This window comes from Callospermophilus lateralis, chromosome 12, assembly GCF_048772815.1.
Source record: "Callospermophilus lateralis isolate mCalLat2 chromosome 12, mCalLat2.hap1, whole genome shotgun sequence".
Lineage (NCBI taxonomy): Eukaryota > Metazoa > Chordata > Mammalia > Rodentia > Sciuridae > Callospermophilus > Callospermophilus lateralis.
Genome location: NC_135316.1, coordinates 100,526,848 through 100,551,332, shown reverse-complemented (window position 1 = coordinate 100,551,332; position 24,485 = coordinate 100,526,848). Strand labels below are relative to the sequence as shown.

The 24,485-nt window shown below is 36.2% G+C and overlaps 1 protein-coding gene across 1 annotated transcript in view; it reads right to left on the bottom strand.

Annotated features, from left to right (window-relative positions):
* The window catches only part of Tm9sf2 (transmembrane 9 superfamily member 2), a 59,867-nt gene that overhangs the window by 20,557 nt on the left and 14,825 nt on the right, over positions 1-24,485 (bottom strand). The window contains exons 3-9 of the mRNA XM_076872162.1: positions 23,266-23,359; positions 15,596-15,723; positions 10,397-10,526; positions 8,773-8,897; positions 7,473-7,584; positions 6,196-6,275; positions 5,059-5,167 (exon numbers count right to left, since the gene is read on the bottom strand). Of these exons, the coding sequence (XP_076728277.1) occupies positions 5,059-5,167; positions 6,196-6,275; positions 7,473-7,584; positions 8,773-8,897; positions 10,397-10,526; positions 15,596-15,723; positions 23,266-23,359 (778 nt within the window). The remainder of the gene's footprint in view (positions 1-5,058; positions 5,168-6,195; positions 6,276-7,472; positions 7,585-8,772; positions 8,898-10,396; positions 10,527-15,595; positions 15,724-23,265; positions 23,360-24,485) is intronic.

The window sequence follows — 24,485 nt, the reverse complement described above, 5'->3', positions numbered from 1 at the left end:
CAGCTTCTTTTTTAAATTTATTTTTTATTTTTTAGTTGTAGTTGGACACAATACCTTTATTTTATTTATTTATTTTTATGTGGTGCTGAGGATCGAACCCAGGGTCTTGCACGTGCTAGACAAGTGCTCTACCGCTGAGCCACAACCCCAGTCCTCAACAGCTTCTTAATGATCTTCAGACTATACAACTTACAAATCCTTCAAAATCTGGCTCCTGCTCAATTCTTCATCTTTTTCTCCAACATTCTCTCTAGGGTATCTGTGTCCCTCTCACGAATTCCCATTTGAATATGCTGAATTCAGTAGTGCATGCCTGAAATCCTAGCTACTAGGGAGGCTAAGGTAGGAACATCATCAATTTGAGGAATGTAGTCTCTCTTTCATTTCAATTTTATATGGTTTTCTTGTTCTTGAGGGATTTTAAAAAACTGGGGGGGGGGGGCGGGCTGGGGTTGTGGCTCACTGGTAGAGTGCTTGCCTGGCATGTGTGAGGCACTGGGTTCGATCCTCAGCACCACATAAAAAAAAAAAATAAATAAATAAAGGTATTGTGCCCATCTACAACTAAAAAAATACTTTAAAAAAATTGGGGGCTGAGGATGTGGCTCAAGTGGTAACGCGCTCGCCTGGCATGCGCGGGGCGCTGGGTTCGATCCTCAACACCACATAAAAATAAAATAAGATGTTGTGTCCACCGAAAACTGAAAAATAAATATAAAAAAAAATTGGGAGCAGGGGGAATAAATTTAAAAAAGAAAAAAAATGGGGGAGGGTATTGGTAGGATTCTACAAATGAAACAAGACTGAACGTGAGTTGATAATTATTGGATGATGGGAATACTGATCTCTTTGCTTTTGTGAATGTTTAAAAAGTAGGAGAAAAGTATATGTAACTCTTCTTTTAGATGGGGTAATGTTAGACAAGGGTCCATTTCTTTTTTTGTGTAGGGGGTGCAGGGGCACTCAACCAGTGAGCCACATCCCCAGTCCTATTTTTAAATTTTTTTTTAGAAACAGGGTCTCACCAAATTGCTTAGTGCCCACTATTGCTGAGGCTGGCTTTGAACTCATGATCCCCTTGCTTCAGCTTCCTGAGCCACAGGATTACAGGTGTGTGCCACCACTCCCAGCCATAAGAAATCATTTCTGATTACCTTCAATGGAACAGACACTGAAAAAAACCTAGGGCTTTTCCAGAAAGTTAAAGACTTTTCTGGGCCAATTCTATGTGACTGGCTTCTTGTTATCCTTGCAGAGACAGTCTACATTAATGCATGTAAGCAAACGCATGAATACATAGCACATCACATGCATATTTCATACTAAGCTTTTCTAGTCTAATAACATCTTAAACATTCCTTCTATTATTTGTTTATACAGCTATTCCTCCCCACAGACACTTTCTTTTTTTTATGTACTGGGAATTGAATCTGGGACTTCATACAAGCTTGGCAACATCCACTGATCTTTATTCCCAGTCCTATCCCATTCTTTTTTTTTTTTTAAGGAATTTTTTTTAATACCTTTATTCTATTTATTCATTTGTATGTGGTGCTGAGGATCGAACCCAGGGCCTCACATGTGCTAGGCAAGCACTCAAATGCTGAGCTATCACCCCAGCCCCCTATCCCATTCTTTTTAATGCTTATACAGTATTCTCTTATATATATAGTTCATAATTCATATAACCATTCCCCTGTTGATGGTACTTGGGTTGTTTATAACCTTCTGCTATTTATAAATAATAACAACGTTATTATTTTAAAATAAAAATACAAAATCCTATGCATCCAGATTAATTTGAAAAAGTAAAATCGTTGGGTCAAACCAAATCATTAAGTAGAACTGGTTATCTCCAAAAAGGCTTCCTAGGTTATACCACTTTACATTCTCACACACTATATACCAAAGTGCTCCTTCCCTCAATCACTCAACACAGGATCATAATAAACATTTTAATTTCTGCCACTATACTAAGTGAGGTGAACAAATAATATTGTGTTGCACTTTTAATTAAGTGACTTAAGAATCACTTATTTATTTTTTTTATGGACTCTTTTCACACACCTTGCCCAGGTTTTTTATTGTGGTGTTGATTGTTTTCTCAATGATTTTTAGGGTTTCTTTATTTATTGAGGACTTAACTGCGTTAGGTATTTAAAATATTTTTCCCTACTTGACATTTGTGTTTTTTATTTTATGGCATTTTTTTTTTGGCTATTTGTGGGTTTTTTTTTAAATTAAGTAATCACAGAGGAATCATTTCTTTTATAGGCTTTTGGCTCTGTGTCATGTTTTATAAAAGTCTACCCATCTCCAAGACTTAAACATACCTTTCCATGTGTTCTTCTAATGTTATAAACTCATTTTTATTTAAAGCATTAGTTATTTTAACCTAATGAATAAAGTTGTTATTTTTAATTTTTTTACTTTATTCCAATACCACTTGCCAAAGAATCTGTTTTGGCCCTGTTTATACACCTTGTTTAAATCTGAATTTAGACATTACTATTATTATATACAGAAAAGTGTTTACTTGGAATTTCTTTGTTCACCAATCCTTCTAAATCTCCTTTTTGTATTGGTTTCATTTATTTACTTATTTTCTGCTAGAGTATTTGTACAAAAACCCTTTTGTGTAGGTCTGTCTGTAGTTAACTGCTTTTGTTCATCTGGGAAAGGTATTTCAGCCTCATTCCTCAACAAGCTGCTCTGGTGCATGACTTTGTGAACATTTCCCCATGCTCACACATCTGTTCTTGAGTCTCCACTGTGAGTCTCCCTGTCTTCACTGCAGATGTTATCTTTTTCCCTCTGGCTGATTCAAAGATCTTCTCCCTTCTGTAGTATCCTATGCTTTTGCCACAACTAAGAACAAATTTCTTTTCATTTTTTTCTACCCTCTATACCCTGTATTTCTTCTATCTATGGATTTTTGTCTTATCTGTTCTGGAAAATTCTTAGCTATTACTTTTTTGTATATTTTAACTCTGTAACTAATAGTCCCAGTACCCAAAATCTTACGGAATCTAGCTCTACTATTATAAATTTTTGTGAATTTCTAAGTAAGAGCTCATATTTTACTGATGTTAAATGAGAAATTCTACAAACCTAGCTTGGAGAGTCTTTCTTTCAGAGGATTTCTACTTGATTTTTCCAACAATCAGAGGCACTCACAAACACAGAACCATTTTAATTCTGATGCCCCTTGAGAATCCAGATTTACTCCAGAAGACTCAGCTCCTCACTACACACTCATGAGTTAGACTTCCAACTGGCTGAGGGGGGGAGGCAAGCATCATCCAAGGAACCTTGCCCCCACACACTTGCATTCTATATCCTGCTCTGGTTCAGGTCCACTCTTTTGGGGTATAGGGGAGAATAAGGGAAGTCTTTTGGTTGCTACTCATCATAACCTGAGCAATGCAACAATAAGTCTGGTATGTCAAGGCCTAACTTACTCATTAAGCAAATTTTTATTGCATAACAATGTTCTATTCAGCACTGTTTAAACACCAGAATGTAAGTAATAGAAAAATCCCTATTCTCATTAGTATGTATTCTCACTGGGAATAAGAATAAGCACAGTAATAGTACTTCAGAGGGTAATAAGCACTACAGAGGAAAATCAGGGAATATGGCTGTGTGTGGGAGATGAGGTTGTCTCAAATGGGATGGTCAGAAAGGTCTCACTGGGGAGACCACTTTTCTGCAGACAGCTGAAGAAGGCAAGAGGATACACAAATCAGAGACTGCAGCAAGTGAAGGCCCTGATGTGGGCATATGCCTATGCTGCTGAAGATGCAAGATGGCTAGCATGGCTGATGGCAGCACTGAAAGGAAACACAGAGCCTGACAGGTGGGAAGTCCCTGGAAGGCCAAGCTTGAGAGTAAAACAATCTGACTTGTGTTTGAGGGCACCTGCTCTCAGGTGCAGTTAAGAGACTGGAGGTACAACAAGAATGAAAGCAAGAGGGAAAGGAAGCAAACTGCCACGGGCCTGTACTCCACACAGCAACTCTACAAGTAAAGATGACTTGGAATAGCTGATTATGGATATTTTGAAATTATTTTTAAAAAGTCTACTAAGACATATAATCAATAAAAGTCATAAAAAAAGAAACAAAGAGTAGAAATGCTAAAATATTAATGTTCTTTTCCCAAACATAAAAGGATAGAAAGGTTTGGGGGCTAAGGATAGGGAAACTGGGGAATAGAAAACAATGAACACTTGGAAACTTGGAATATTTCTACAAATTACTGTGATTCTTACCAAAAAAATTGTTACTGTATTGCCATGAAATAAAAAAAAATTACAAAATGTATAACATTATGCAACTTAAAGTGTTTGAGAATACATAAGCCTGGGACATTGAAATTAAGTTGAATATACCAAAAGGCTGAAAGGACAAAAATTCAATTAAAATTTTAAGTAAAATAGTCTGGGAATTAAATCATTCCATAGTGTCTAGTAGGGATGGTGAAGCTGATAGAGCTAATGGCACATGGTAAGAGAAGGTGATCTACTGAAACAGGTGAGGCTATGAATAGTTAGCTCTGAATGCTATGATTACTAAACTTCTAGAGGATATCTTTTTCCTTTTTTTTTTTTGGTACTGGGGATTTGACCACTAAGCTACATCCCTGGCCTTTTAATTTTTATATTTTATTTTTAGCCTTAACAAAGTCTTGCTAAGTTGCTAATACCAGACTCAAACTTGCAATCTTCCTGCCGCAGCCTCCCCAGTCACTGGGATTATTCTCAAGTATCACTTTCCTATTTAAAAATATGAATTCAAGATAATTGTTGGGAAGAATGTTTTGAAACACTTTTTAAAGCTATTCTTTCAACTTTTTCTAAAGCAATAATAAAGATTTTTTTTTAATATTTATTTTTTAGTTGGACACAATACCTTGATTTATTCATTTTGATATGGTGCTGAGAATCGAACCCAGGGCCTCCCATGTGCTAGGCGAGTGCTCTACCGCTGAGCCACAACCCCAGCCCTAAACATTGTTTTTGACAGACCAAAGACTAGATAAAATATTCCCACTCACCGTAGAATCCATCTGATTATATCTGGCAATATCTTTATGCAGTGTCCGTAACATAATCATAGCTACCATTCCAGATAAGAAAAGAACAATGACCAGGGAATTCATTATGCTGTAAAAATAAGAACATCACAATTAATCTGTAGCTTTGTTTACAGAAGAATTTAAACAGTTTTTAACTGTTTATTGAGTAACATTAAAATAGAATGAATCAAAATCAAAGACAAGACCTGTGGTTGTGGCTCAATGGTAGAGCGCTTGCCTAACACATGTGAGGCTCTGGGTTTGATCCGTAGCACCACATAAAAATAAATAAATAACATAAAGGTATTGTGTTCATCTATAACTAAAAAAATTCTTTTTAAATCAAAGTTAAAATACCTAAAATTCAACAAATCCAATGAAATGTGTTCTTCTATGTTTCCTTCTAATGGACATATAGCTTTATATATTTATCCTAACAGAGTTTCTGATTTTGTTTTTGCAGTACTGGGGATGGAACTCACAGACTTGTACATACTAGGTAAGAGCTCTACTACAGAGGGATATTCCTGGTCCCTAAAGTTTTAGAGTCTGTTTAGAGTTAGACCTTTTTTTTTTTTTTGTTAAATCCATGATCAACATTATTAAATAACTATTATGCCTAAATCTTTGCATCATATACAAGGAAACAACAAAGGACTGGCCTGGACCCTCAAGAAATTCACTGAAGAACAAATTTACTCAATAGATTAGTGAGTGTCAAAAAGATTAATCAGCAAATCAGGAAATGGAGAGTGATGGCACCTATGAACAGGCTTGTAGGTAAGTTCTGAGTCATGTTCTGGAAAGAATAATAATAGCTGCAACAACAGCAGCAACTTCTATTTACTGCACACTTTTGGGTCCCAGTAATGTTCTCAGATGCTCTGTGCCATTATCTCCTTTAATCATCAAATGATCCCAGGAGCTTGGTATTTCTAGACAAAGAGGTGAACTCTTGAGAAACAGACTGCCCTGACAAACAACTCATTACCTGAAGCCAGAATCTGAATCCGAGTCCAAACTTCTGAACACATTAGAGGATGAGAGAGTACGTGAGATGTTCAAAGGGAGAGAGGGCAGAATAAGTAGACAGCGAAAAGCAGACTGTACTCTTACCTAAACCACTGTATGTGGGTATGAGGCATAGACTCCAGAATGTAGTCCCATCTAGATGCCCATCTGATGTTTTTATCTTCCTAGAGGAAGAAGGAAAAAACTGCTGACAAAGCACATCAATAATCCCATAACTCCCTTCCAGAGCCTGCCCTTCCTTCCATTCAGTCAACACCTGCAATTTCTAATGATCATAACGAGGATTAGTTGTGGATTCAGGGAGTTATAGAGTGGGAATCTGGATAAGATTAAGCAGTAAATGAAAAAACAAAGACAAAATAAAACAAAACAAAAAAAACTTATGAATTTCTAGCAATACCTACAAACTTGCGTTCTTAAAAGTCTTGTTTTATTTTTATTTTTTTTTATTGGTTGTTCAAAACATTACAAAGCTCTTGACATATCATATTTCATACATTAGATTTAAGTGGGTAAAAGTCTTGTTTTAAAATACAGCTGGTAAAGGTTTATTTTCTATGTCAAATTTAGAGCTATGTTTAATTTCTTCAGAAAACAATTGAATGGAATAACTTATTCTTTACTCTGGCCCTATGGGACAGCTAACCAGACCATAAAATCATAACCTAGGTACACTGAGCATCTGGCACTGAGCTCCTAATATCTAGAAAAATATACTGTTTACTGTGCTGGATTTGCAAAATTAAACACTACATGGGGACATTAAATGTCACAACTACATTAAACTGCCAAAATCATTTTTTTTTTTTAATACAGAGGGGAATACTGTCTAAATTTTCTACAGTAAACTGTTACACTCCTTAGAACCATATTCACTGATAAAAATACTTCCTTCAATTTCCTAAGAAAATCTAGCAACAGGAAACTCTTAAGTCCATACTCAAGTCCTGATTTTGAAAATGGTATTGTTTCCCCAAATGTTTCTGGCATATGTCTTTGACATTTTCACTATATTTTCTATGCCTATTTTGTATCCTTTTTTTGGTACTAGGGATTGAACTCAGGGGCATTTAACCATTGAGCCACATCCCCAGCCAATTTTTTGTCTTGTATGCATCTCTTTGGCATAATACAAATCAGACTCAATTCTTCAATTTCTTATTCCCTTCCATTTAAACTGAAACTTAGTTTCAAGAGTGATTATGTTGGCTGGTGCAGGTGCACTGAAAAACTATTCTAAAAACCAGCTCATTAATAGTTTAACTATTTGGCAAGCTTAATCATTAGTATTTTTAATTAGTTTAAGTAGTACAAACTTAAAATCAATTTCTCAGTTATACCAAAGATAAAAACAAACTCACCTGGAAACTAACAGAGTAAGTATAGGCAATTTTGATCTCCCCAGAAGCCTTGTTACTTATATCCATGGGGGGTCCAGAGCAGTCTGGTTTATCTATATGGGTATGTTTGAAGCTGTGGGAAGAAACATTTTGGTGAGATGCTAGATAAAGTACAGTTTAAAAAATGGGATAAAATAAAGGTTAGAAATTCTGTACCATGTTTTGCAACACTGCTAATACTCCAAGATGAAATTATTTATGTCGTTATTTAATAGTGTTTACTTCATGTAAATAATGGGCTAAATTGCGTGTACAAAATCATTACTCCAGTTACAAAAAAACTTCTAAAAACACTATACTTTAAGAGCGTTAAGTAATCTTTTTTTTCCCCCAGGCAGGATTTCTCTATATTGTTTGCCCAAAATGGTCAAAAAACTCCTGGACTCTATGATCCTTCTTGACTTCCAAGTGCTGGGACTGCAGATGTGTGCCATTGAACCCAGCTAAATAAACTTGAAAAATAAAACAAACAACCCACCCATGGGGTTTAAATGCACAGCCACCTTATTATGGTTTGCATTTCTTTACCACTAGTGATGAGAGAAGATGGCTAATTCACTTGCTAAAAAAAAAAAAAAAAAACCAAAATACATATTTTCATGCTAACACCTCTGAAATTTGAAGAGGTGCTCTTTCTATAGCTCTTCCCATGCTGGTATCTTAATACTGCATGAAAACTTTGGAAAACAGCAGCACCACTCAGCTCCCAAGGGTCTCTGACCCAAGGAAAGTCACATGATGTGGAGGCAGTTCTCTGTCCACTCAAAACGGAGCACTGTGCCAACCACTCATGTTCTCCACTACACACTGGCAAACCAACTGCCGTCAAAACTCCCAGGCTGGTCTGGGGCTGCAGCTCAGTGGCAGAGCGCTTGCCTAGAATGTGTGAGGCACTGGGTTTGATCCCCAGCACCACAGAAAAATAAACAAATAAAGTCATTCTGTCTATCTATAACTACAATAATAATAATAATAATAATAATAATAATAATAATAAGTAAAACAAAAAACAACAAAAAACTTCCCAAGCTGCAAAACAAAACAGAAAGGCACCTTGGCCTGACCACTTACTATAAAGGAAAAATGAGAACTAGAGTTTCTCTGAAGAACTTAGTAACAAACTATGCTAAAGGGAGTTTTAGTTACAATCTTGGAATGCCAGAATAATGATTATGGAATAAGTTAATTGGGTCTCAAATACTTGTTCTTTGGACCTGAATTTCACTTGTGTTTTTTACTCTTTGTCTATTTGTATAGTTACCTTTTTGGTTCAAGTTTAGCAGCTACTAATCTTGCTCCCATGGAACCAGTTTCAACAACATGATAGTATATTTTGATGTCAACATGGTTGAAAATGTAAAATGTATCTCTTTCATGGAATTCTGACTATAAAACAGAACATAAAGTTAAAGGCAGAAAATTGGCTACAGGAAGAATCAAAACATAAATCTTTAAAATGGACTACACAAGAAGGAAATTTTAAATTTAGAATTTAAAATCTTCCCCTTTAAAAACGTTTACATTTTAAGTTTAAACTCTTTATAAGCCAAAAATTAACTAGGGGAAGTACAAATTATGCGTTCTAAAGTTTTACTATTTGCATAAAATTTAATAAATACCTGGTTCAAAAGAACACAAATCTAATATTTTCCAACTTTTCACTTATAATAACAAAATAAATTTTAAAATATTACAGCCATGCTAAATCTTACATATTTAAACACTTTTCTTCCCTAAAAGTCTGTAACTTTGGATTAAACAATAATCTACCTTATTCAAGTATTTCTGATTAATTCTCACAAAAGCATTAATATAACCAGTTTTATGACCAAGTTAGCTCATACTAACTTTTATCAGATTATAATAAAACAGTAAATTAGTTGGTCGTGATTACACAAAATTCTAATATATATTCCCAATAATTTTAATTACCTTCTAAATTAATGTCTCCTTTCTATTAATCCATTTTATTTTTCTGTTTTGTTTTTACTGTATTGGGGATCAAACTCAGGGGCTAACACATGCTTGGCAAGTACTCCATCACTAAGCTATCCTACCAGCCCCTATTAATCCATTTTTAATTATAAAAGAATGGCCTCACAGACAGGTCAAGACTTTAAAACAAGTGTACTATCAACTTGCAATATAAAGTCTATGAACATATAACGGGGCCTTTTTAGCACTCTATTTTCTTTCTTTGTTTTTTTTTTAATAATTTTTTTTAGCTATAGATGGACACAATATTTTTATTTTATTTATATTTATGTGGTGCTGAGGATTGAACCAGCGCCTCACATGTGCGAGGCACGCGCTCTGCCACTGAGCCACAACCCCCAACCTAACACTCTGTTTTCTTATGTATAAATTTATAAATCTAAATATTAAGAGAACGAAAGTTTAGCATAGCCTTTAGTATACAAAAGACGCATTCAGTAAATGTTAAAGTGAGTCTAAATTATTATTTCTTCTTATTATTTTTTAGTTATAGATGGACACAATATATTTATTATTTACTTTTATGTGGTGCTGAGGATCGAACCCAGGGCCTCACGCGTGCAAGGCAAGTGCTCTACCACTGAGCTACAACCCCAGCCCAAATCTAAATTATTTTAATTTTGGAGTTAAATTTACATGTTTTAATCTGGCTCAGTTTAAAATCTAAGTAGAAATACTCTAGAACATCTGAACTTTATTTGTTTAATGAATGTTGATAAGTTTTGTCAAAGACCAAATTCTCTTAAGACCCATTTTTTAAAATTATTTATATGACAGCGGAATGCATTACAATTCTTATTACACATATAGAGCACAATTTTTCATATCTCTGATGGTATACAAAGTAAAACCCATGTTTTTAAAAGCAGCATAGTTTATCACAAACTTACATTAATAACACAGGCATCTTTTGCATGGCCTTTATCTGTTATGTAACAGCCAATAGGAAATCCAGGATTACAAAACCTCTGACCATCTTCAACATCATAACACCATGTTACAGGCATATTATCCACAATCCTATGTACAGAAATGAGTGAAGTTAGAGGAGAACCCAGCAAACATGACTAAGAATGCCTAAATCAGTGTCATTGCTTTGTAAAATATAAATGCCCTAAGATTCAAAAAACCTTAAAGAACTTTGATGGAACATAGTATTTTATAAGTAATGACATTATATGCCAATATATTAAAAAACATATATGTATGAAAACATTTTATAGCTTCTTTGAAACTATAATATATATAGGAAACAAGAATTTTGTAAAATAACTTGTAGCAATTGCTAATTAAATCATATTATCTGATAACTAAATATAATTTACCCTTAGCAGAACACTCATAGCTCTAAACAGGTATAAAGCTATATATCTAGTTTCCTGGGAACAGTTTATTGAATAATTAGAAGTAAATGTATTTATTACTCAAGTAACTCAATTAAAGGAGAATATATATGAAAAAATATTAACCAAAAGGCCAGGTTAAAAAAGAAAAATTAAAATTAGGGCTGAGGGGATAGCTCAGCGGTAGAGTGCTTGTTTAGCATGTGCAAGGCTGTGGGTTTGAGGGTAATGGGAAAAAAACATGAAAATTACAGAATTAACTGTTGAAATTGTAAATCCAAATAATTTCTTAAAAAAAAAAAAAACCTGCTATAAAGCTAGAGAACCAAATCTTTCAAGTTCTACAACCAAACAATGACAATAACAAACCCAAATAAAGTTCTGTAGCACATACAGCAGCTATAAAAGTCTGCACGTGAGGTCCCCTATGCCCAGTGCACACTGCAGGACACACATTTTGAAAAATGAACAAAAAATATACTAGCTATATTATAGTCATATGATGACATTTCAGGGTATGTTTTATTTGTTAATTAATGTGTGCCCTAGGAAGTAGAATTATGATTCTATATTCACCCAAGGCATACATTAATGACCTAATACAACATGCCTTGTCACATTTAAATGCTATTTAATAGTACGCAATGTTCCAAATTTTGGAATTACCTATACTATTAAGTTGCTTATTATTATAACCAGCAAGCTACTAGTTCCATGAAAAGACGGAACATAAAACAATGCTATGTAAATAATTCAGGTTTTCCTTCCTTCCTTCCTCCCTCTCTCAATGCCCTTTCTCTCTCTCTCTCTCTCTCTCTCTCTCTCTCTCTTTCTTGGTGCTGAGGGTAGCTCAGTGGTAGAGTGCTTGTCTAGCATTCAGTTGCTCAGCACCTCGCTTTGGCTGAGGCTGGCTTTGAACTGGTAATCCTCCTGCCTCAGCCTCCTGAGCTGCTGGGATTACAGGTATGCGCCACTGGACCTGACTAAATAATTCAGATTTTCTGGAGGCCTAAAGAAATTGGTGAATTGCTTTAATTTTTGTTAGATAGAAAATGAAGTTCAATCAATGAGTCAATAGATTTAAAGCACTACATAAAAATTAAAGTGCTAGTTACAAAATGAAGAATTCACTGGGTGTGGTGGTTCATGCCTATAATCCCAGCTATTTGGGAGGCTAAGGCAGAAGGATCAAAAGTTTGAGACTAGCCTCAGCAACTTAGTGAGACCCTGTCTAAAAACAAAATTTTATAGAAGGTCTGAGGATATGGCTCAGTGGTAGAGAATTTCCCTAGCATATGCAAGGCTCTGGAGCCATTCCCCATACTGGGGTGAGGGAGGATAAAAAGAGGACTTCAAGGACAATTTTGGTTTTTTAAAAGCAAATAGTTCACATTTACTTATTTATCATCTATATAATGCCTGTTTCAGGTAGTAAGATGTATTTTTTAAAAAAACCTTTAAATTACATGTAAAAAAGTTTAAAGAATATTGTTTTAAATTACCACCTTCCTAAGTCAGGGAGTAGTATTTCAATTTCTAATATCAAAAACATTAAAAATCCTATTTCTGACCCAACAGAGTGAAAAAGGGTATGAGAAAAGGGCTTGAAAGGACAAAGGTGAATAATTGGTCTCAATTTTTTTTTTTTTTAATCATGAAGGACTCCTTCCCATTTTCCCTCTATCCTCCAGGGACTCCATATGAAACACTGGTAGATAAATTAGCTACAAAAGTTTCTAATCATAATGGAATAATCAAAATTGTAGCCAAAAAGCAAAGAAACTTGAGTATTTAAGTCATTCTGTGAAGTTTTTTTAAAAAATATTTATTTTTTAGTTGAAATTGGACACAATACCTTTACTTATTTTTATGTGGTGCTGAGGATCGAACCCAGGGCTTTGCACATGCTAGGTGAGTGCTCTACCGCTGAGCCACAACCCAGCCCATTCTGTGTAGTTCTAATATGAGTAAATTTATCTAATCCATTATGATTTTGAATTTCTGAAAACAGAGCATCATTCCCTGTTCCTGACTTGGGATCTTGACTAAATGCACTGAAATATCTTCAAGATCCCTTCGTGTGTAGGAATTCTATAACTTAAAAAAAAAAAAAAAAAAAAATATATATATATATATATATATATATATATATATGTACTCTGGTAACTAGTTGAGTAGTTATGCTTTTATTTTAAAAAAACATCATAAGGGGCCAGGGGATGTAGCTTTTGCCTAGTATGTGCATATACACAGAAAGTCATAGATTTCAAAATGTAGGCAAGGAGCAGGATCACGAACCACACACAGAAAGCACAATCCAAGGGAATTCAGGTGTCCGGGGCTAGTGCCAAAATACTAGTCAGTTTCAAGAATGACAACATAGCTTAGGCCACTGATAGAATAAGCCTCAATGATCCTCAAATCATGTTTTGTTTTTGTGGTTCTGGGGATTGAACCAAAGGGTCTCCACCACTGAGCTGCACTCCTAGACCTTTGAATTTCTTATTTTGAGAGAGGGTTTTACTAAGTTGCTCAGGTGGGCCTCAAGCCTGATATCCTGCCTCAGCCTCTGAAGTTGCAGTCTGTTGCTCAGACTGCTCCTGGGCTCAAGCAATCCTGCCACCTTTGTTCTTAAATCATGTTTTAATGTCCCAAACAAGAAAGAAAAATATTCACTGTTAAGTAATAAAATTAACTATTATTAACTATAATGAGAACAATGAATTCATGCATGGTTAGAATGTTATGGAGGTAAAATTATAGTTCATTCATGTAATGGAATGTCCTACAACTATGAAAAAGAATGCAGTGAATATAAATTTATAGAGGTACCTGACTGGAAAAATGCCTGTAATATTTTTTAAAAATGAAACAAGCAAGGCGCAGAATAACGTGTACAATATTTCAGCTGTGCTACTTAAAAAAGGCACACCACTTTTACATACCTGTGTATGCACCGAAAAATTCAGAAACACATGAAAAGTATAGCACCTAGGTTAACTGCATCATAAAATTAGTTAAAAATATTTCCAAATATTTTCCTGCATGGAGGCTACTAAAGAAGAGCTGCTTCTATTATCAACAGGAGCAAGACTGTACATGGCACCAGAAAGGTAGGAATGAGACTAAAAATTACCCGCAGGCCCAAAGAGCCTTCAGTCAATAAATTTAAATAAATAAACATGGTGTTTAAGTAAATAAACATGGAGGGAGCCGATGTGAGAAGAGGGTACAAGAACTGAGCCTTAAATGTTATTTTGAAAGTTATAAAGAACAATTTGAAGGAAAAGAAAAAGACCAGGGGAAATTTCAGTTACTTATGAATAAGTAAATGTATGCCAAGTTATACCATTCCAGCAACTAAGTGTGTCTGACAGTAACTTTCGGGGGCTGGGGGAAACTCTTGGTTTATCAGAAACAAGACAGGAGGAGACAGAGGAGCCCTTCAAGTTCCCTGTCTACACTGAGAGTTGGATGGAAAGCAGTAGGCAAGCTTCTGAACCACCTTTTCCTTCCGCCACTAGAGCCCTGCTTGCCTAGGGAAGCTCATTTCTATGGGGCTCAAGTACCTTCTGCCCAGGTCTACTGATCAGAATGAACTGCCTCATGGAAGACTAGTTCAGGGAAGGGCACATGCCCCAAGATGCCTTCTCCAGGACTTCTTTACATGTGTATGGCAGGAGAATGGTGGGGAAGAATGGAGCAGGCAAAAAGGAACAAGAGGCTTCAACCACAGTATCTGTCCTGGGATTCATCAGCTCTAAACTGAGGTCTAGGGTTCCCACCCTCCCTGGGGGTGGACAAACATTCAACCTGAGACATAGACAACAAAAGATATTTCTCCTGGTCACCATCTCCAGCACCTTACACTTTCTGAAGAGGCAAAACACATGTAAACAAATTCATAGAGAATACAGGCATTTGCAAGCAAAATTATTTGCAAGATTAACAATGGTCAAACTTGATGGCTTTTGAGAGCCTTTTATAACATTCTATGTTTGAGCCTGATAATAAATTCATATAATTTTGGAATCAAAATTAGAATAGTTTTAGACGTTTTTTGATTTTGACACAAACTGATAAGGAAATTATTTTAATTAGTACTGGGGATGAACCCGGGGTGCTCTATCACTGAGCCACATTCCTAGCCCTTTTTTTAAAATTTGAGACAAGGTGTCCCAAAATTGCAGAGACTGGCTTTGAACTTGGGAGCCTCCTGTATTATCCTCCTAAGTTGCTGGGATTACAGGCATGCACATCCATGCTCAGGAACTTGTTACTGTTGCAATATGGTAACAAAAAGAAAAGACATGTTAAACAAAATCTAAGTGTTTGACTTGAAGTAGGTGCTAATCATATAACATCAAATAAAAGTTAAATTTTGTTTTGCTGTGATTTTTTTTTATGACTCATAATATAAAAGAACATTTCTCTAGAATACTGATCCAGGCCCTTTCCCTAAAACATAACTATGTTCCTGTTTCTACATATGAAAGATTCTATGTACCAGGTCAAGAAGATCAGGTATGACAGTAATCTAAGTATGATTAAAAGATGATACTTTTAATTTCACTGTCAAATTTAATAATGCTCTGGCAAGTAAAGGTTACTACTTCATGCTGCTACTACTACTAAAAAAGAACTAATTTGCTATATTTACACAGTCTACAAAATAATTCAGTCATTGAAATAGATATTTCATCTTGAAAAGGAAAAAGCTCAAAACCCAAAATCTACATGTCTTACCAGTGATGTTGATAATTCAGTAACATGCTTTTTTTCAAGAAATCTAACTTTTGTTTGTCTTCGGCTTTCTCTGTATGGTATGTTTTCGTACAAACAAGCTTACAGGTTTCCTCCTTATTAAATGCAAACTGTATGAAAAGAAAGTGGAAGGTCTTTTAAGAAAAAATATTCAGGTTCCTCATAAAGATTTACCATAGACAATAGTATTATGCAATAAACACTGTAAAATTCTTTATAGCTCAGATTTAAATTTTAATCATAATGTTTCTCTAAAAACTCAAGTCATCATTTTTTCTTCTAAGTTTTTTTCTTTTTGATGATTTTAATCTATCTATCTCTTAAATGTAAATGATTCCAGAAGAAAAGAAACCCACATATAGAACAAAAATGAAACATTATTCTCTCAATAGTAATAACTCATGCTCATGTTTTAGAATTCTTGGGTTGATAGCTTTCCAGTAACAAATAGACAAATCTTCATGTTCAAATATTCAATAGATATTAAGTGCTCCACCGAGTGTCAGAGAGTCAGCAGTGAACATGACACAATGTGATAAGAAAAAGAATCAGTTGGATATCTAAAATCAAAGTAAACACAATCCTTCACTCAAGCTTAAAGGCTACCAATTTTCAGGACCTGATTAAATAATAAAGGTGAAATCAAACTTGATAACTTTTTTTTAAAAAAAACTAAGATTCCTCCACTTTTGGAGTCTAGAACTTATTCATCAGGAGCCACTTATGTCTTAATTTAAAAATTATACTTCTTATTTTTCAGGAGGCTATAATTTACCAACTATACACCTAGTCCACAATTGTAAACCTTTTAATAAATTCAAACCTTATTACTGGTGGTAAAAAAAAAAATCGCATGCTTTACTTCTAAAGGAGTCCATTTTTTAAAAAAAATATTCATTTTTTAGTTATAGGTGGACACAACATCTTTATCTTATTTTCATGTGATGCTGAGGATCAAATCTAGTGCCTCACACATGCTAGGCAAGCGCTTTACCTCTGAGTCACAATCCAGCCTGGGGTCCACCTTTTTATGCATTATTTATTAATATCCCTAGCGCTGTCCAGTTCTTGACATGCCAATGTTTAAGTGCAGCTCACTGCTGCCCCCTGCCAGCCAAGAGTTTAATTTCACTGCATTGCTACCTCTCAATATAGCAATATTTGTACCATTATTTGATATTTTGAACCTTATGGAAAACTTACAAGCTTAAATTTTTTAAATGAAAATGAAAAAACAAAAGTATACACACTACAGAATCAGAGGTGTAGGCACCAAACTTAAAATAAATTAAGCAGAGAGAGACATTATTAGTTACAAGAAAATGGCAAACCCTAATAAACCTCTTGATCCAATACTCACTGGGTTTAGATGAGTCAATTTGTGTGTGCAATCGGGAAGGAAAATAGCAACACCAAAGGTGATATTTAATAATAACAGTTAACATTTACTTAGTGCTTCTTATGTTTTATGCACTTCATGTAATTCTCCCAACAACCCTACATGGTAGGTATTCATCTGTAACTTGCAGATTAGAAAATCAAAGCACAAAAAGCCACACAATCAAGAAATGGCAGAGCCAGGATTTAACCCAAGCAAAGTTGAGCTCTAGAGAAAAATGCTTATTATGACACCTTAGTACTGCTCCCTATGATGTTTAGTTGGGAGTTTTACAATATTTTAAATCATCTTTGGTTAATAGTACTTATTAGTAGTATTTGTTTTATTAAAGATTTTATGAAATATTATTGGCTTTCAAGGGAACCAAATCCTCCTCATATTAATCAATTCCATCATTGTTCCATTTTAATATATTCACTTAAAGTATACAAATATAAGATGCGATTTATTCAGGAAAATGTTTTATTATTTTTTATTGAATTATTCAATGTTGGTTTAAAATTCTCTGGGGAATAATTTTAAGGAAATCATTAAAGCAAATACTTGACCAATCTAGAGACCTAGAGTTAGTCCTGGGTACAAATCTAGCCACATCTTTTTTTTTTTTTTTTTTTAAGTTGTAAATGGATCTTTTTAAATTTTATTTATTTATACGGGGTCCTAAGGATCGAACCCAGGGCCTCACATATACCAGGCAAGTGCTCTACCACTGAGCGACAACTCTAGCCCCTCTAGCTGTATCTTATCATAAGACCCTGGCTGGCTTTTTTTTTTTTTTTTTTTTTTTTGTAATCCTGGGGATTGAATCCAGAACCTTGTGCATGCCAGGCAAGTGATCTGCCAGTGAGCTACATCCCAGCCATGACAAGCTGCTTAATTTTAACCTTAGCTTCAATGAACTAGTTGTAAAATGGGTTTAGTAATGCCTTGCAGGGTTTTTTAATTAAACAGAATAATGTGCAAAACACTACATGACAGTTATTTCACATCCTACCATCAGCTTTCAGCAAATGGTAGAAAAATTATGATGAAATCCTTCACATTCTAAGAGAGACCCATAAGACTATGGGCTCCTACTATTCCTCTTACTTGTGCTTTGCTGCCTTGAGTCCATCAAGACTAATCCCTTTATGCCTCATCCCTTCTAAGGACAGTCATCCTAGAAATCCAGGATTCCCATGCCATCCTTCCTTTCCCACATTCAAATTCCAAGAGAGATACCACCCCTCTTTCTGATGCCATCTCTTACTTCACCTCCAATTCCTTGCACACTTCCACAATGCCCCTTGGAACTCAGAGGTCATCAGCAGAAACCCTCTTCATCCTCAAAACTCTTTTCAAGACGGTCTCTGAAATCTGCCCTCAGGCAAACCTGGCTCTTCTGAGGGACACTGCCTCACCACGGTTTTCACCACTGGTGGCTGTTTTCTCTCACAGGTCACAGCATGAGGCAAAACCATTCTCCTCCTTCTGCTAAAACCCTCAACTTTGACTCTCATATCACCAGATTACATGGCCTCCTACTCCCCAATGTGTCATCTACCACCCTGAGATGACTGGCCCTTTAAGATTTGAGCTTCTGGCTCCTGATTCTTGGTGACTGTAACATTTCATAGATGATCTGTCTGCTAGCCACCATCATAATTCAAAGCATTCCTTTCCCTGCCCATATTACTGACAGCAGACCTTACATTATCTCAATGTCAAGTTTTCCAGTGTCAAAGCACAATCCTTACTGTTTTTCCAGCTCATTGGCTCAAGTACTCCTCAACTCCAATGTTCTGGATGCCACAATCAATGGATCCTATGGTCCTTTTGCTGTTCCTCACTCCTTCCCTTTCCTTCTTACAAATTCAAATTCAAGGTCAATGCATCACCACCTTTTGTCGGTCCCTCAGGTCCTTTGCTCTTCTCTTATTTTGTTGTACCCATTTGTCACAACCATAAATCTGGTGAAATCCAACTTTATAGCAGCACAGTTGCAAAGCCCATGAGAAGCGCACATCGGCACACTGGCTGCTTCTACTGCAAATTACCCTCTAGCCACAGAAGGTGGATACTGCTGCATGGCAGTCACTCCAGATTCCTGTGATCCACTCACTCTCCCGCTCTCCTACTGACAGCCTCCTTCCTCAAACCTTCAGCACCTCCAATTCTTCCTCACTCACAGGCAGTGACCATGATTTCTACTTCACTGAAATCTGAAAGCAGGTGCCACACTCGCCTTCCTACATCACGTCCTTCCCTTGAGTTACCTTGGATGAACTAGGTCACTGAGCCTGTCTCTCCATAGGTACACCAGGTCCTGTCCCTTCCTTCCTGTACAAGGACGTACTCGACAATCCCTCTCTCTTTCAAACTACCACATTTCCCATCTGGACTGGATGATCCTCATCCATACACACACATTTTTAAAAGCTATATAAAGAGTCCTCTTTTGACACCATGCCATCCCCCAGTTACCACTTTTTCTCTCTCCCTCTAAATACAGGTCCTCAAGAGAACTGTATATATGTCCACATGCCACTGGTCCTTCTGTTCTTTCTGCACTTGGCTACTCCTCCACAGTGCTTTCTCATTAATACCTTCCACACTGAATGCTAAATGCAAGGTCAAGTTTCTGACTCCTTTTACCTGATCTGTCAGTGACCAGCCAATTCCTCCTCCCAAAAATAGCTTCTTAGCTTCTAGGAATCATACCCTCCACTATTTCCTCCTTTCTCACTAGTGGCTCCTTTTTAGTCTCCTTCACTAGATCCTCTTCATCCTCGTGACTTGTAAAGCCAACTGTCCCAAGGTTCAGACCTTGGAACTCTGTCTTCTTTATCCCAATTCCTTGGGGAATCTCATCAATTCTATGGCCTTAAAATACCATCTACACACTGAGGATACACACACCTACCCAGGCTGAGGCCCTCCTCCAAACTCTGGTCACATATATTTGTTTTCTCAACATTTCTTTCTTTCTTTTTTTTTAATTTTAATGTTTATTTTTTAGTTTTCAGCAGACACAACATCTTTGTTTGTACATGGTGCTGAGGATTGAACCCTGGCTGCACGCATGCCAGGCGAGCATGCTACCGCTTGAGCCACATCCCCAGCCCTCAACATTTCTACTTGGATGCCTAATACCTCACACTTTGAATGCAAAATTAACTCTTCCCCCCCACCCCCACCGGCAAAACCTGTTCTTCCTACACATCACATTCTCATTTTAGAAAATAGAAACTCCAGTCTATACTTCAGACTTCAGCAAATACTTTTGGCTCCACCTTCAAAATATAGCCAGATTCTAAGATTCTGACTATTTCATAGTCCCTTCTTCTCTATTCCCAGGATCTAAGCACCATCAGATCCCATTTGGGCAGTTATGGAATCTCCTAACTGGCCTCTGGATGCTCTCCTTGCACACCATGGTCCATGGAAAATCCTCCAATGCTATCATCTTGCTCAGATCTAAAGGCCAAAGTCTCCACAGTGCCCTGAATCACTCTATTATGGGGTCCCCTTACCATTCTCTGCCCCCATCATCAACCAAGCTCTATGTTGCTCACCTGCTCAAGTTGTATTGACGTCTTTCTGTACCGTGAACACACCAGGCGAGCTCATACCTTGGGACCTTGGCATTTGCTGCTCTCTTCTCCTAGAATACCTTCCCCCAGGTATTCACATGGTTTACTTCCTTACTTGCTTCAGGTCTTTTATTCAAATGTCACCTTCTCAGTGAGACTTCTTAAATTTACATTTTTTAAATGTCACCTTCTCAGTAAGGCTATTTAAAATTGCAAATTCTTTGTCCACTTTCCCTGATTTAGCTTCAGTAGTATTTTCATAAAATACTATGTACTTTAGTAATTTATATTATTTCCTTTCCTCCATTAGAACAGAGTATAGATTTTTATCTTGCTTGCTCTTACATCCCACCTCTGCAATGATACATGGCAAGAGAATGGTATCCAACAATGTGCTTATTGAGTAAATGAGTGAATATGAGTGGTTATACTTGAGATAAGGCTTTATGGTCCTAAAAACTATAGCTCCTGTTTGACAGAACATACACAAAGTCTTACATTGCCATTTTCCTAACCCAAATAGAAGTCATAGACACAAGGTGGCAAGGCAGGGGGTTTTACTTTATTGCTGGTTGTTAAAACTGTTTTTACTGCAGAGCTAAATAAAATAAGGAAAATATTCTGTGAAAATAAAGGGCAGAAGAATCTAAAGTGAAATGAAATAAAAAATATTGCTCAATACTTTTATGGCTAGTTTGGAAAGAAAAATCTGATCTCTTAGCTCCATGTTTTTATTTTCCTGTGTCTTGGCCTTAAAAAGTATCCCTTTAGCTTGGGAATTAAAAAGAGTTTGTTTTAACACAAATTCTAAAATTTCTGTGGTGCTAAGGGAAAATGTGAGGTGAATATCTTCCTCCATTTTAAAGCATTCCTTCTGTTCTACCTAAACTCCTAGGACAGGGGATCAAGTCTGAAAAGCACCAGGCCCCAAATAGGGGTCATCTGCATATGCACAGTCTTTACACATAAACAGAAATGTACCTGAACAAGCTTCTACTAAGGGCAGTAATCTGCCTTTAATGCCTGTCCCAAAGGAACAGAACCTCCATGGGTTTGAATATTTTGCTGGCTTTCCCTCTGTTCACTGCTATCTGTTATGGGCAGCCTGTATGCTGCTAGAGACTCCTGTTGTCCTTCACTGATGTCCTGATGTTCTTCTCTCCCATCAATTCTGAGGGCCAACACAGAGTAAACAGAAAAGGCTGAGAGACCACTGGAGTATGTAAGTTGATTGCATTATTTAATAAATATGCCTGAAAATCACCCTCTGCTATAAAAAGAATACAATAAATTTCAAAGTAACCTTTAAAAATATCACAACAGGGAGTAGTTCCACAATTGTCACGCCTGCCCTACTAATGCTACCCATGTCCAGGCATGCTGAGTTCCTATTCCCTAATGACATCACTCATTAGGCCTTCAGATAACATTGTCTTTTTAAAATGTTTATAATTACTACATTTTTACTGTAGAAATTTTCAAATTAGAATATCTGAAGAGGATATATTAATAGTTGAAAACTATATAGTGGATTAGTCTTGAACAATCATATGCAAAATTCCCCAGGGTTTCACAGTGTAGTCCAGGTGCTGGAGGGAATGAGACAGCTAGTGGGAGCAATCCAGGCCCAGGGGTTTGCTGCACAGATGCTCCATGTAATAAAGTGCGAAGGGAATCAAGGTGCTTAGTGAGAAAGTAGGCAAGGTGGCTAAGTGTGGGGTCCAAGCCACAGAAGGGAAGAAGAGGAAGCTAGGAAATGTAGCTCTCAGGTTGTGGAATGAGACTTGGGTCAAGTTACACCTATTAAAGTGAACTTCTCTTGTGGGCAGATGCCCAAGGTAGAAAGTTAAAGGAAAAAGGCAAAGTTCAGAACAATACATTAAAACATAAACTAATAAATCTAATTTCATTTACATAAGCTTAAAAATATATGGATATTGCCAGGAAAAATTAACAAGAAACTGTGAAGTAGAATTGAGGGGAAGACAGACTTTTCATTTTGTTTCTTTCTGTACCATTTAATTTTTTATGTGGTAAAATATCATCATAAACTACTGTAATTTTTCTAAAGGAGAAAGACCATTGTTTTTGATCCAGTAGGAGAGCAGTTATAAAGTGAAAAGGAGACTGTGAAATGTGGAAGGAGGGGCTGGGGTTGTGGCTCAGTGGTAGCGCACTTGCCTAGCATGCATGAGGCTCTCGGTTTGATTCTCAGCACCACATATAAATAAATAAAATAAAGGTCCATCAACAACTAAAAAATATATATATTAAAACAACAACAACAACAACAACAAAAAAAACGCACTTCTCTTAAAAAAAAAAAAAGAAATGTGGAAGGAAAACTGGCATAAGAGATAATCTATAACACTAGTTGTATGAATGTTCTCTCTTTTTTTTTTTTTTTGTGGTGCTGGGGATTGAACCCACGGCCTTGTGCATGCAAGGCAAGCATGTTACCTATAGAGCTATATCCCCATTCCTGTATAAATGTTCTTTAAGACAGATTTATCAATGATATAATGTAGGAAGGAAGAGGATCCCTTTGAACTGAGGTTCTAAGAAATTATTCCTGTATGCAAAAGAAATGAACTGCTCCTTAGCTACAGAAGTTATCTCAGGCATTTCTGAAGGGGAAAGACAACTGACTAAATAATATTTGTATAACACTAAATACAAACCTTATATGGTGAAGGTTCAATTCTTTCCCCGAATAATACCTGACCAAGATTTTCAGATGGTCGTTTTCCTTCAGATGCTTGGCAGAAATCAAACCTGAGGAAAGAATATTTAAGTTTTTAAACATAAAAAGAGACTTGGAAATATATAAAATGTGGGCAATACTGAGAGATCTATTACTGATATTCTAACAGCTTTTGTAGGTAAATACCATTTAAACTTAAGTCCATGTATTGCAACTCCCCAAAATAGAAATTCTCCAAATTATGGCTTAAAATACTCTTGATTTCTAACCAATACTTTTATTAAAATGTAAAGAGAGGCCAGGTGTGTTGGTGCACACCTGTAATCCCAGCAGGGAGGATAAGATAGGAGTTCACAAATTCCAGGCTAGCCTCAGCAACTTAGGGAGACCCTGTCTTAAAATAGAAAGTAAAAAGAACTAAGGATGTAGCTCAGTGGTAAATCACGTCTGGGTTCAATTTCCAGTGCTTGGGGGTGGGGAGGTGGGGGATAGGATTTTCACCCCAATACACTGTCTACCATGTCCCTTGGGAGAATGATGGCTAAATAGGCCCTCAGAACAGAAAGTATGGAGAAGCATATTTGGTCACCTTTGAAATTTTCTGCTGTAATCCCCTATATTACCAATTGATTTTTAAAATGTTTTATTGAAATGTTCAGCCTAGTTTCAAATTTACATAGAAAATTAAAGGGCAATTCGTATTCATCCCAGATAAGGGAAGTAGGTGAGACAGTACAGTGACGCCAATCATTAGTGAGATTCCCAAGGCCAAAGTGAATCTCAAAAGTCATCAAATTGATAAAAACTGTGAGGCCCCCAATGAAGACCTTCCACCTCCTGGATGCAACAGATTCACTGAGTTCTGAGAAAATCCACAAAGATTCAAGTAGGGATGGTGTTTGGCAAAATTACAAAAGTATTTAAGCCTCCAACATTTATGTAAATTACAGTCCATCCAAACAGGATTTTGTACTTTCTTCTTTTTAATTTTTTTTAAGTTGTAGATGAACACAATTCCTTCATTTTATTTATTTATTTTTACGTGGTGCTGAGGAATGAACTCAGTGCCTCACACATACTAGGCAAGTGCTCTACTAGTGGGCTACAACTGCAGCTCCATATTCAGGCATATAGATTCTTACAGAAATCTTCATTTTTGTGTATGCTTTTCTTTATAGCAAATACATATACTCTTAT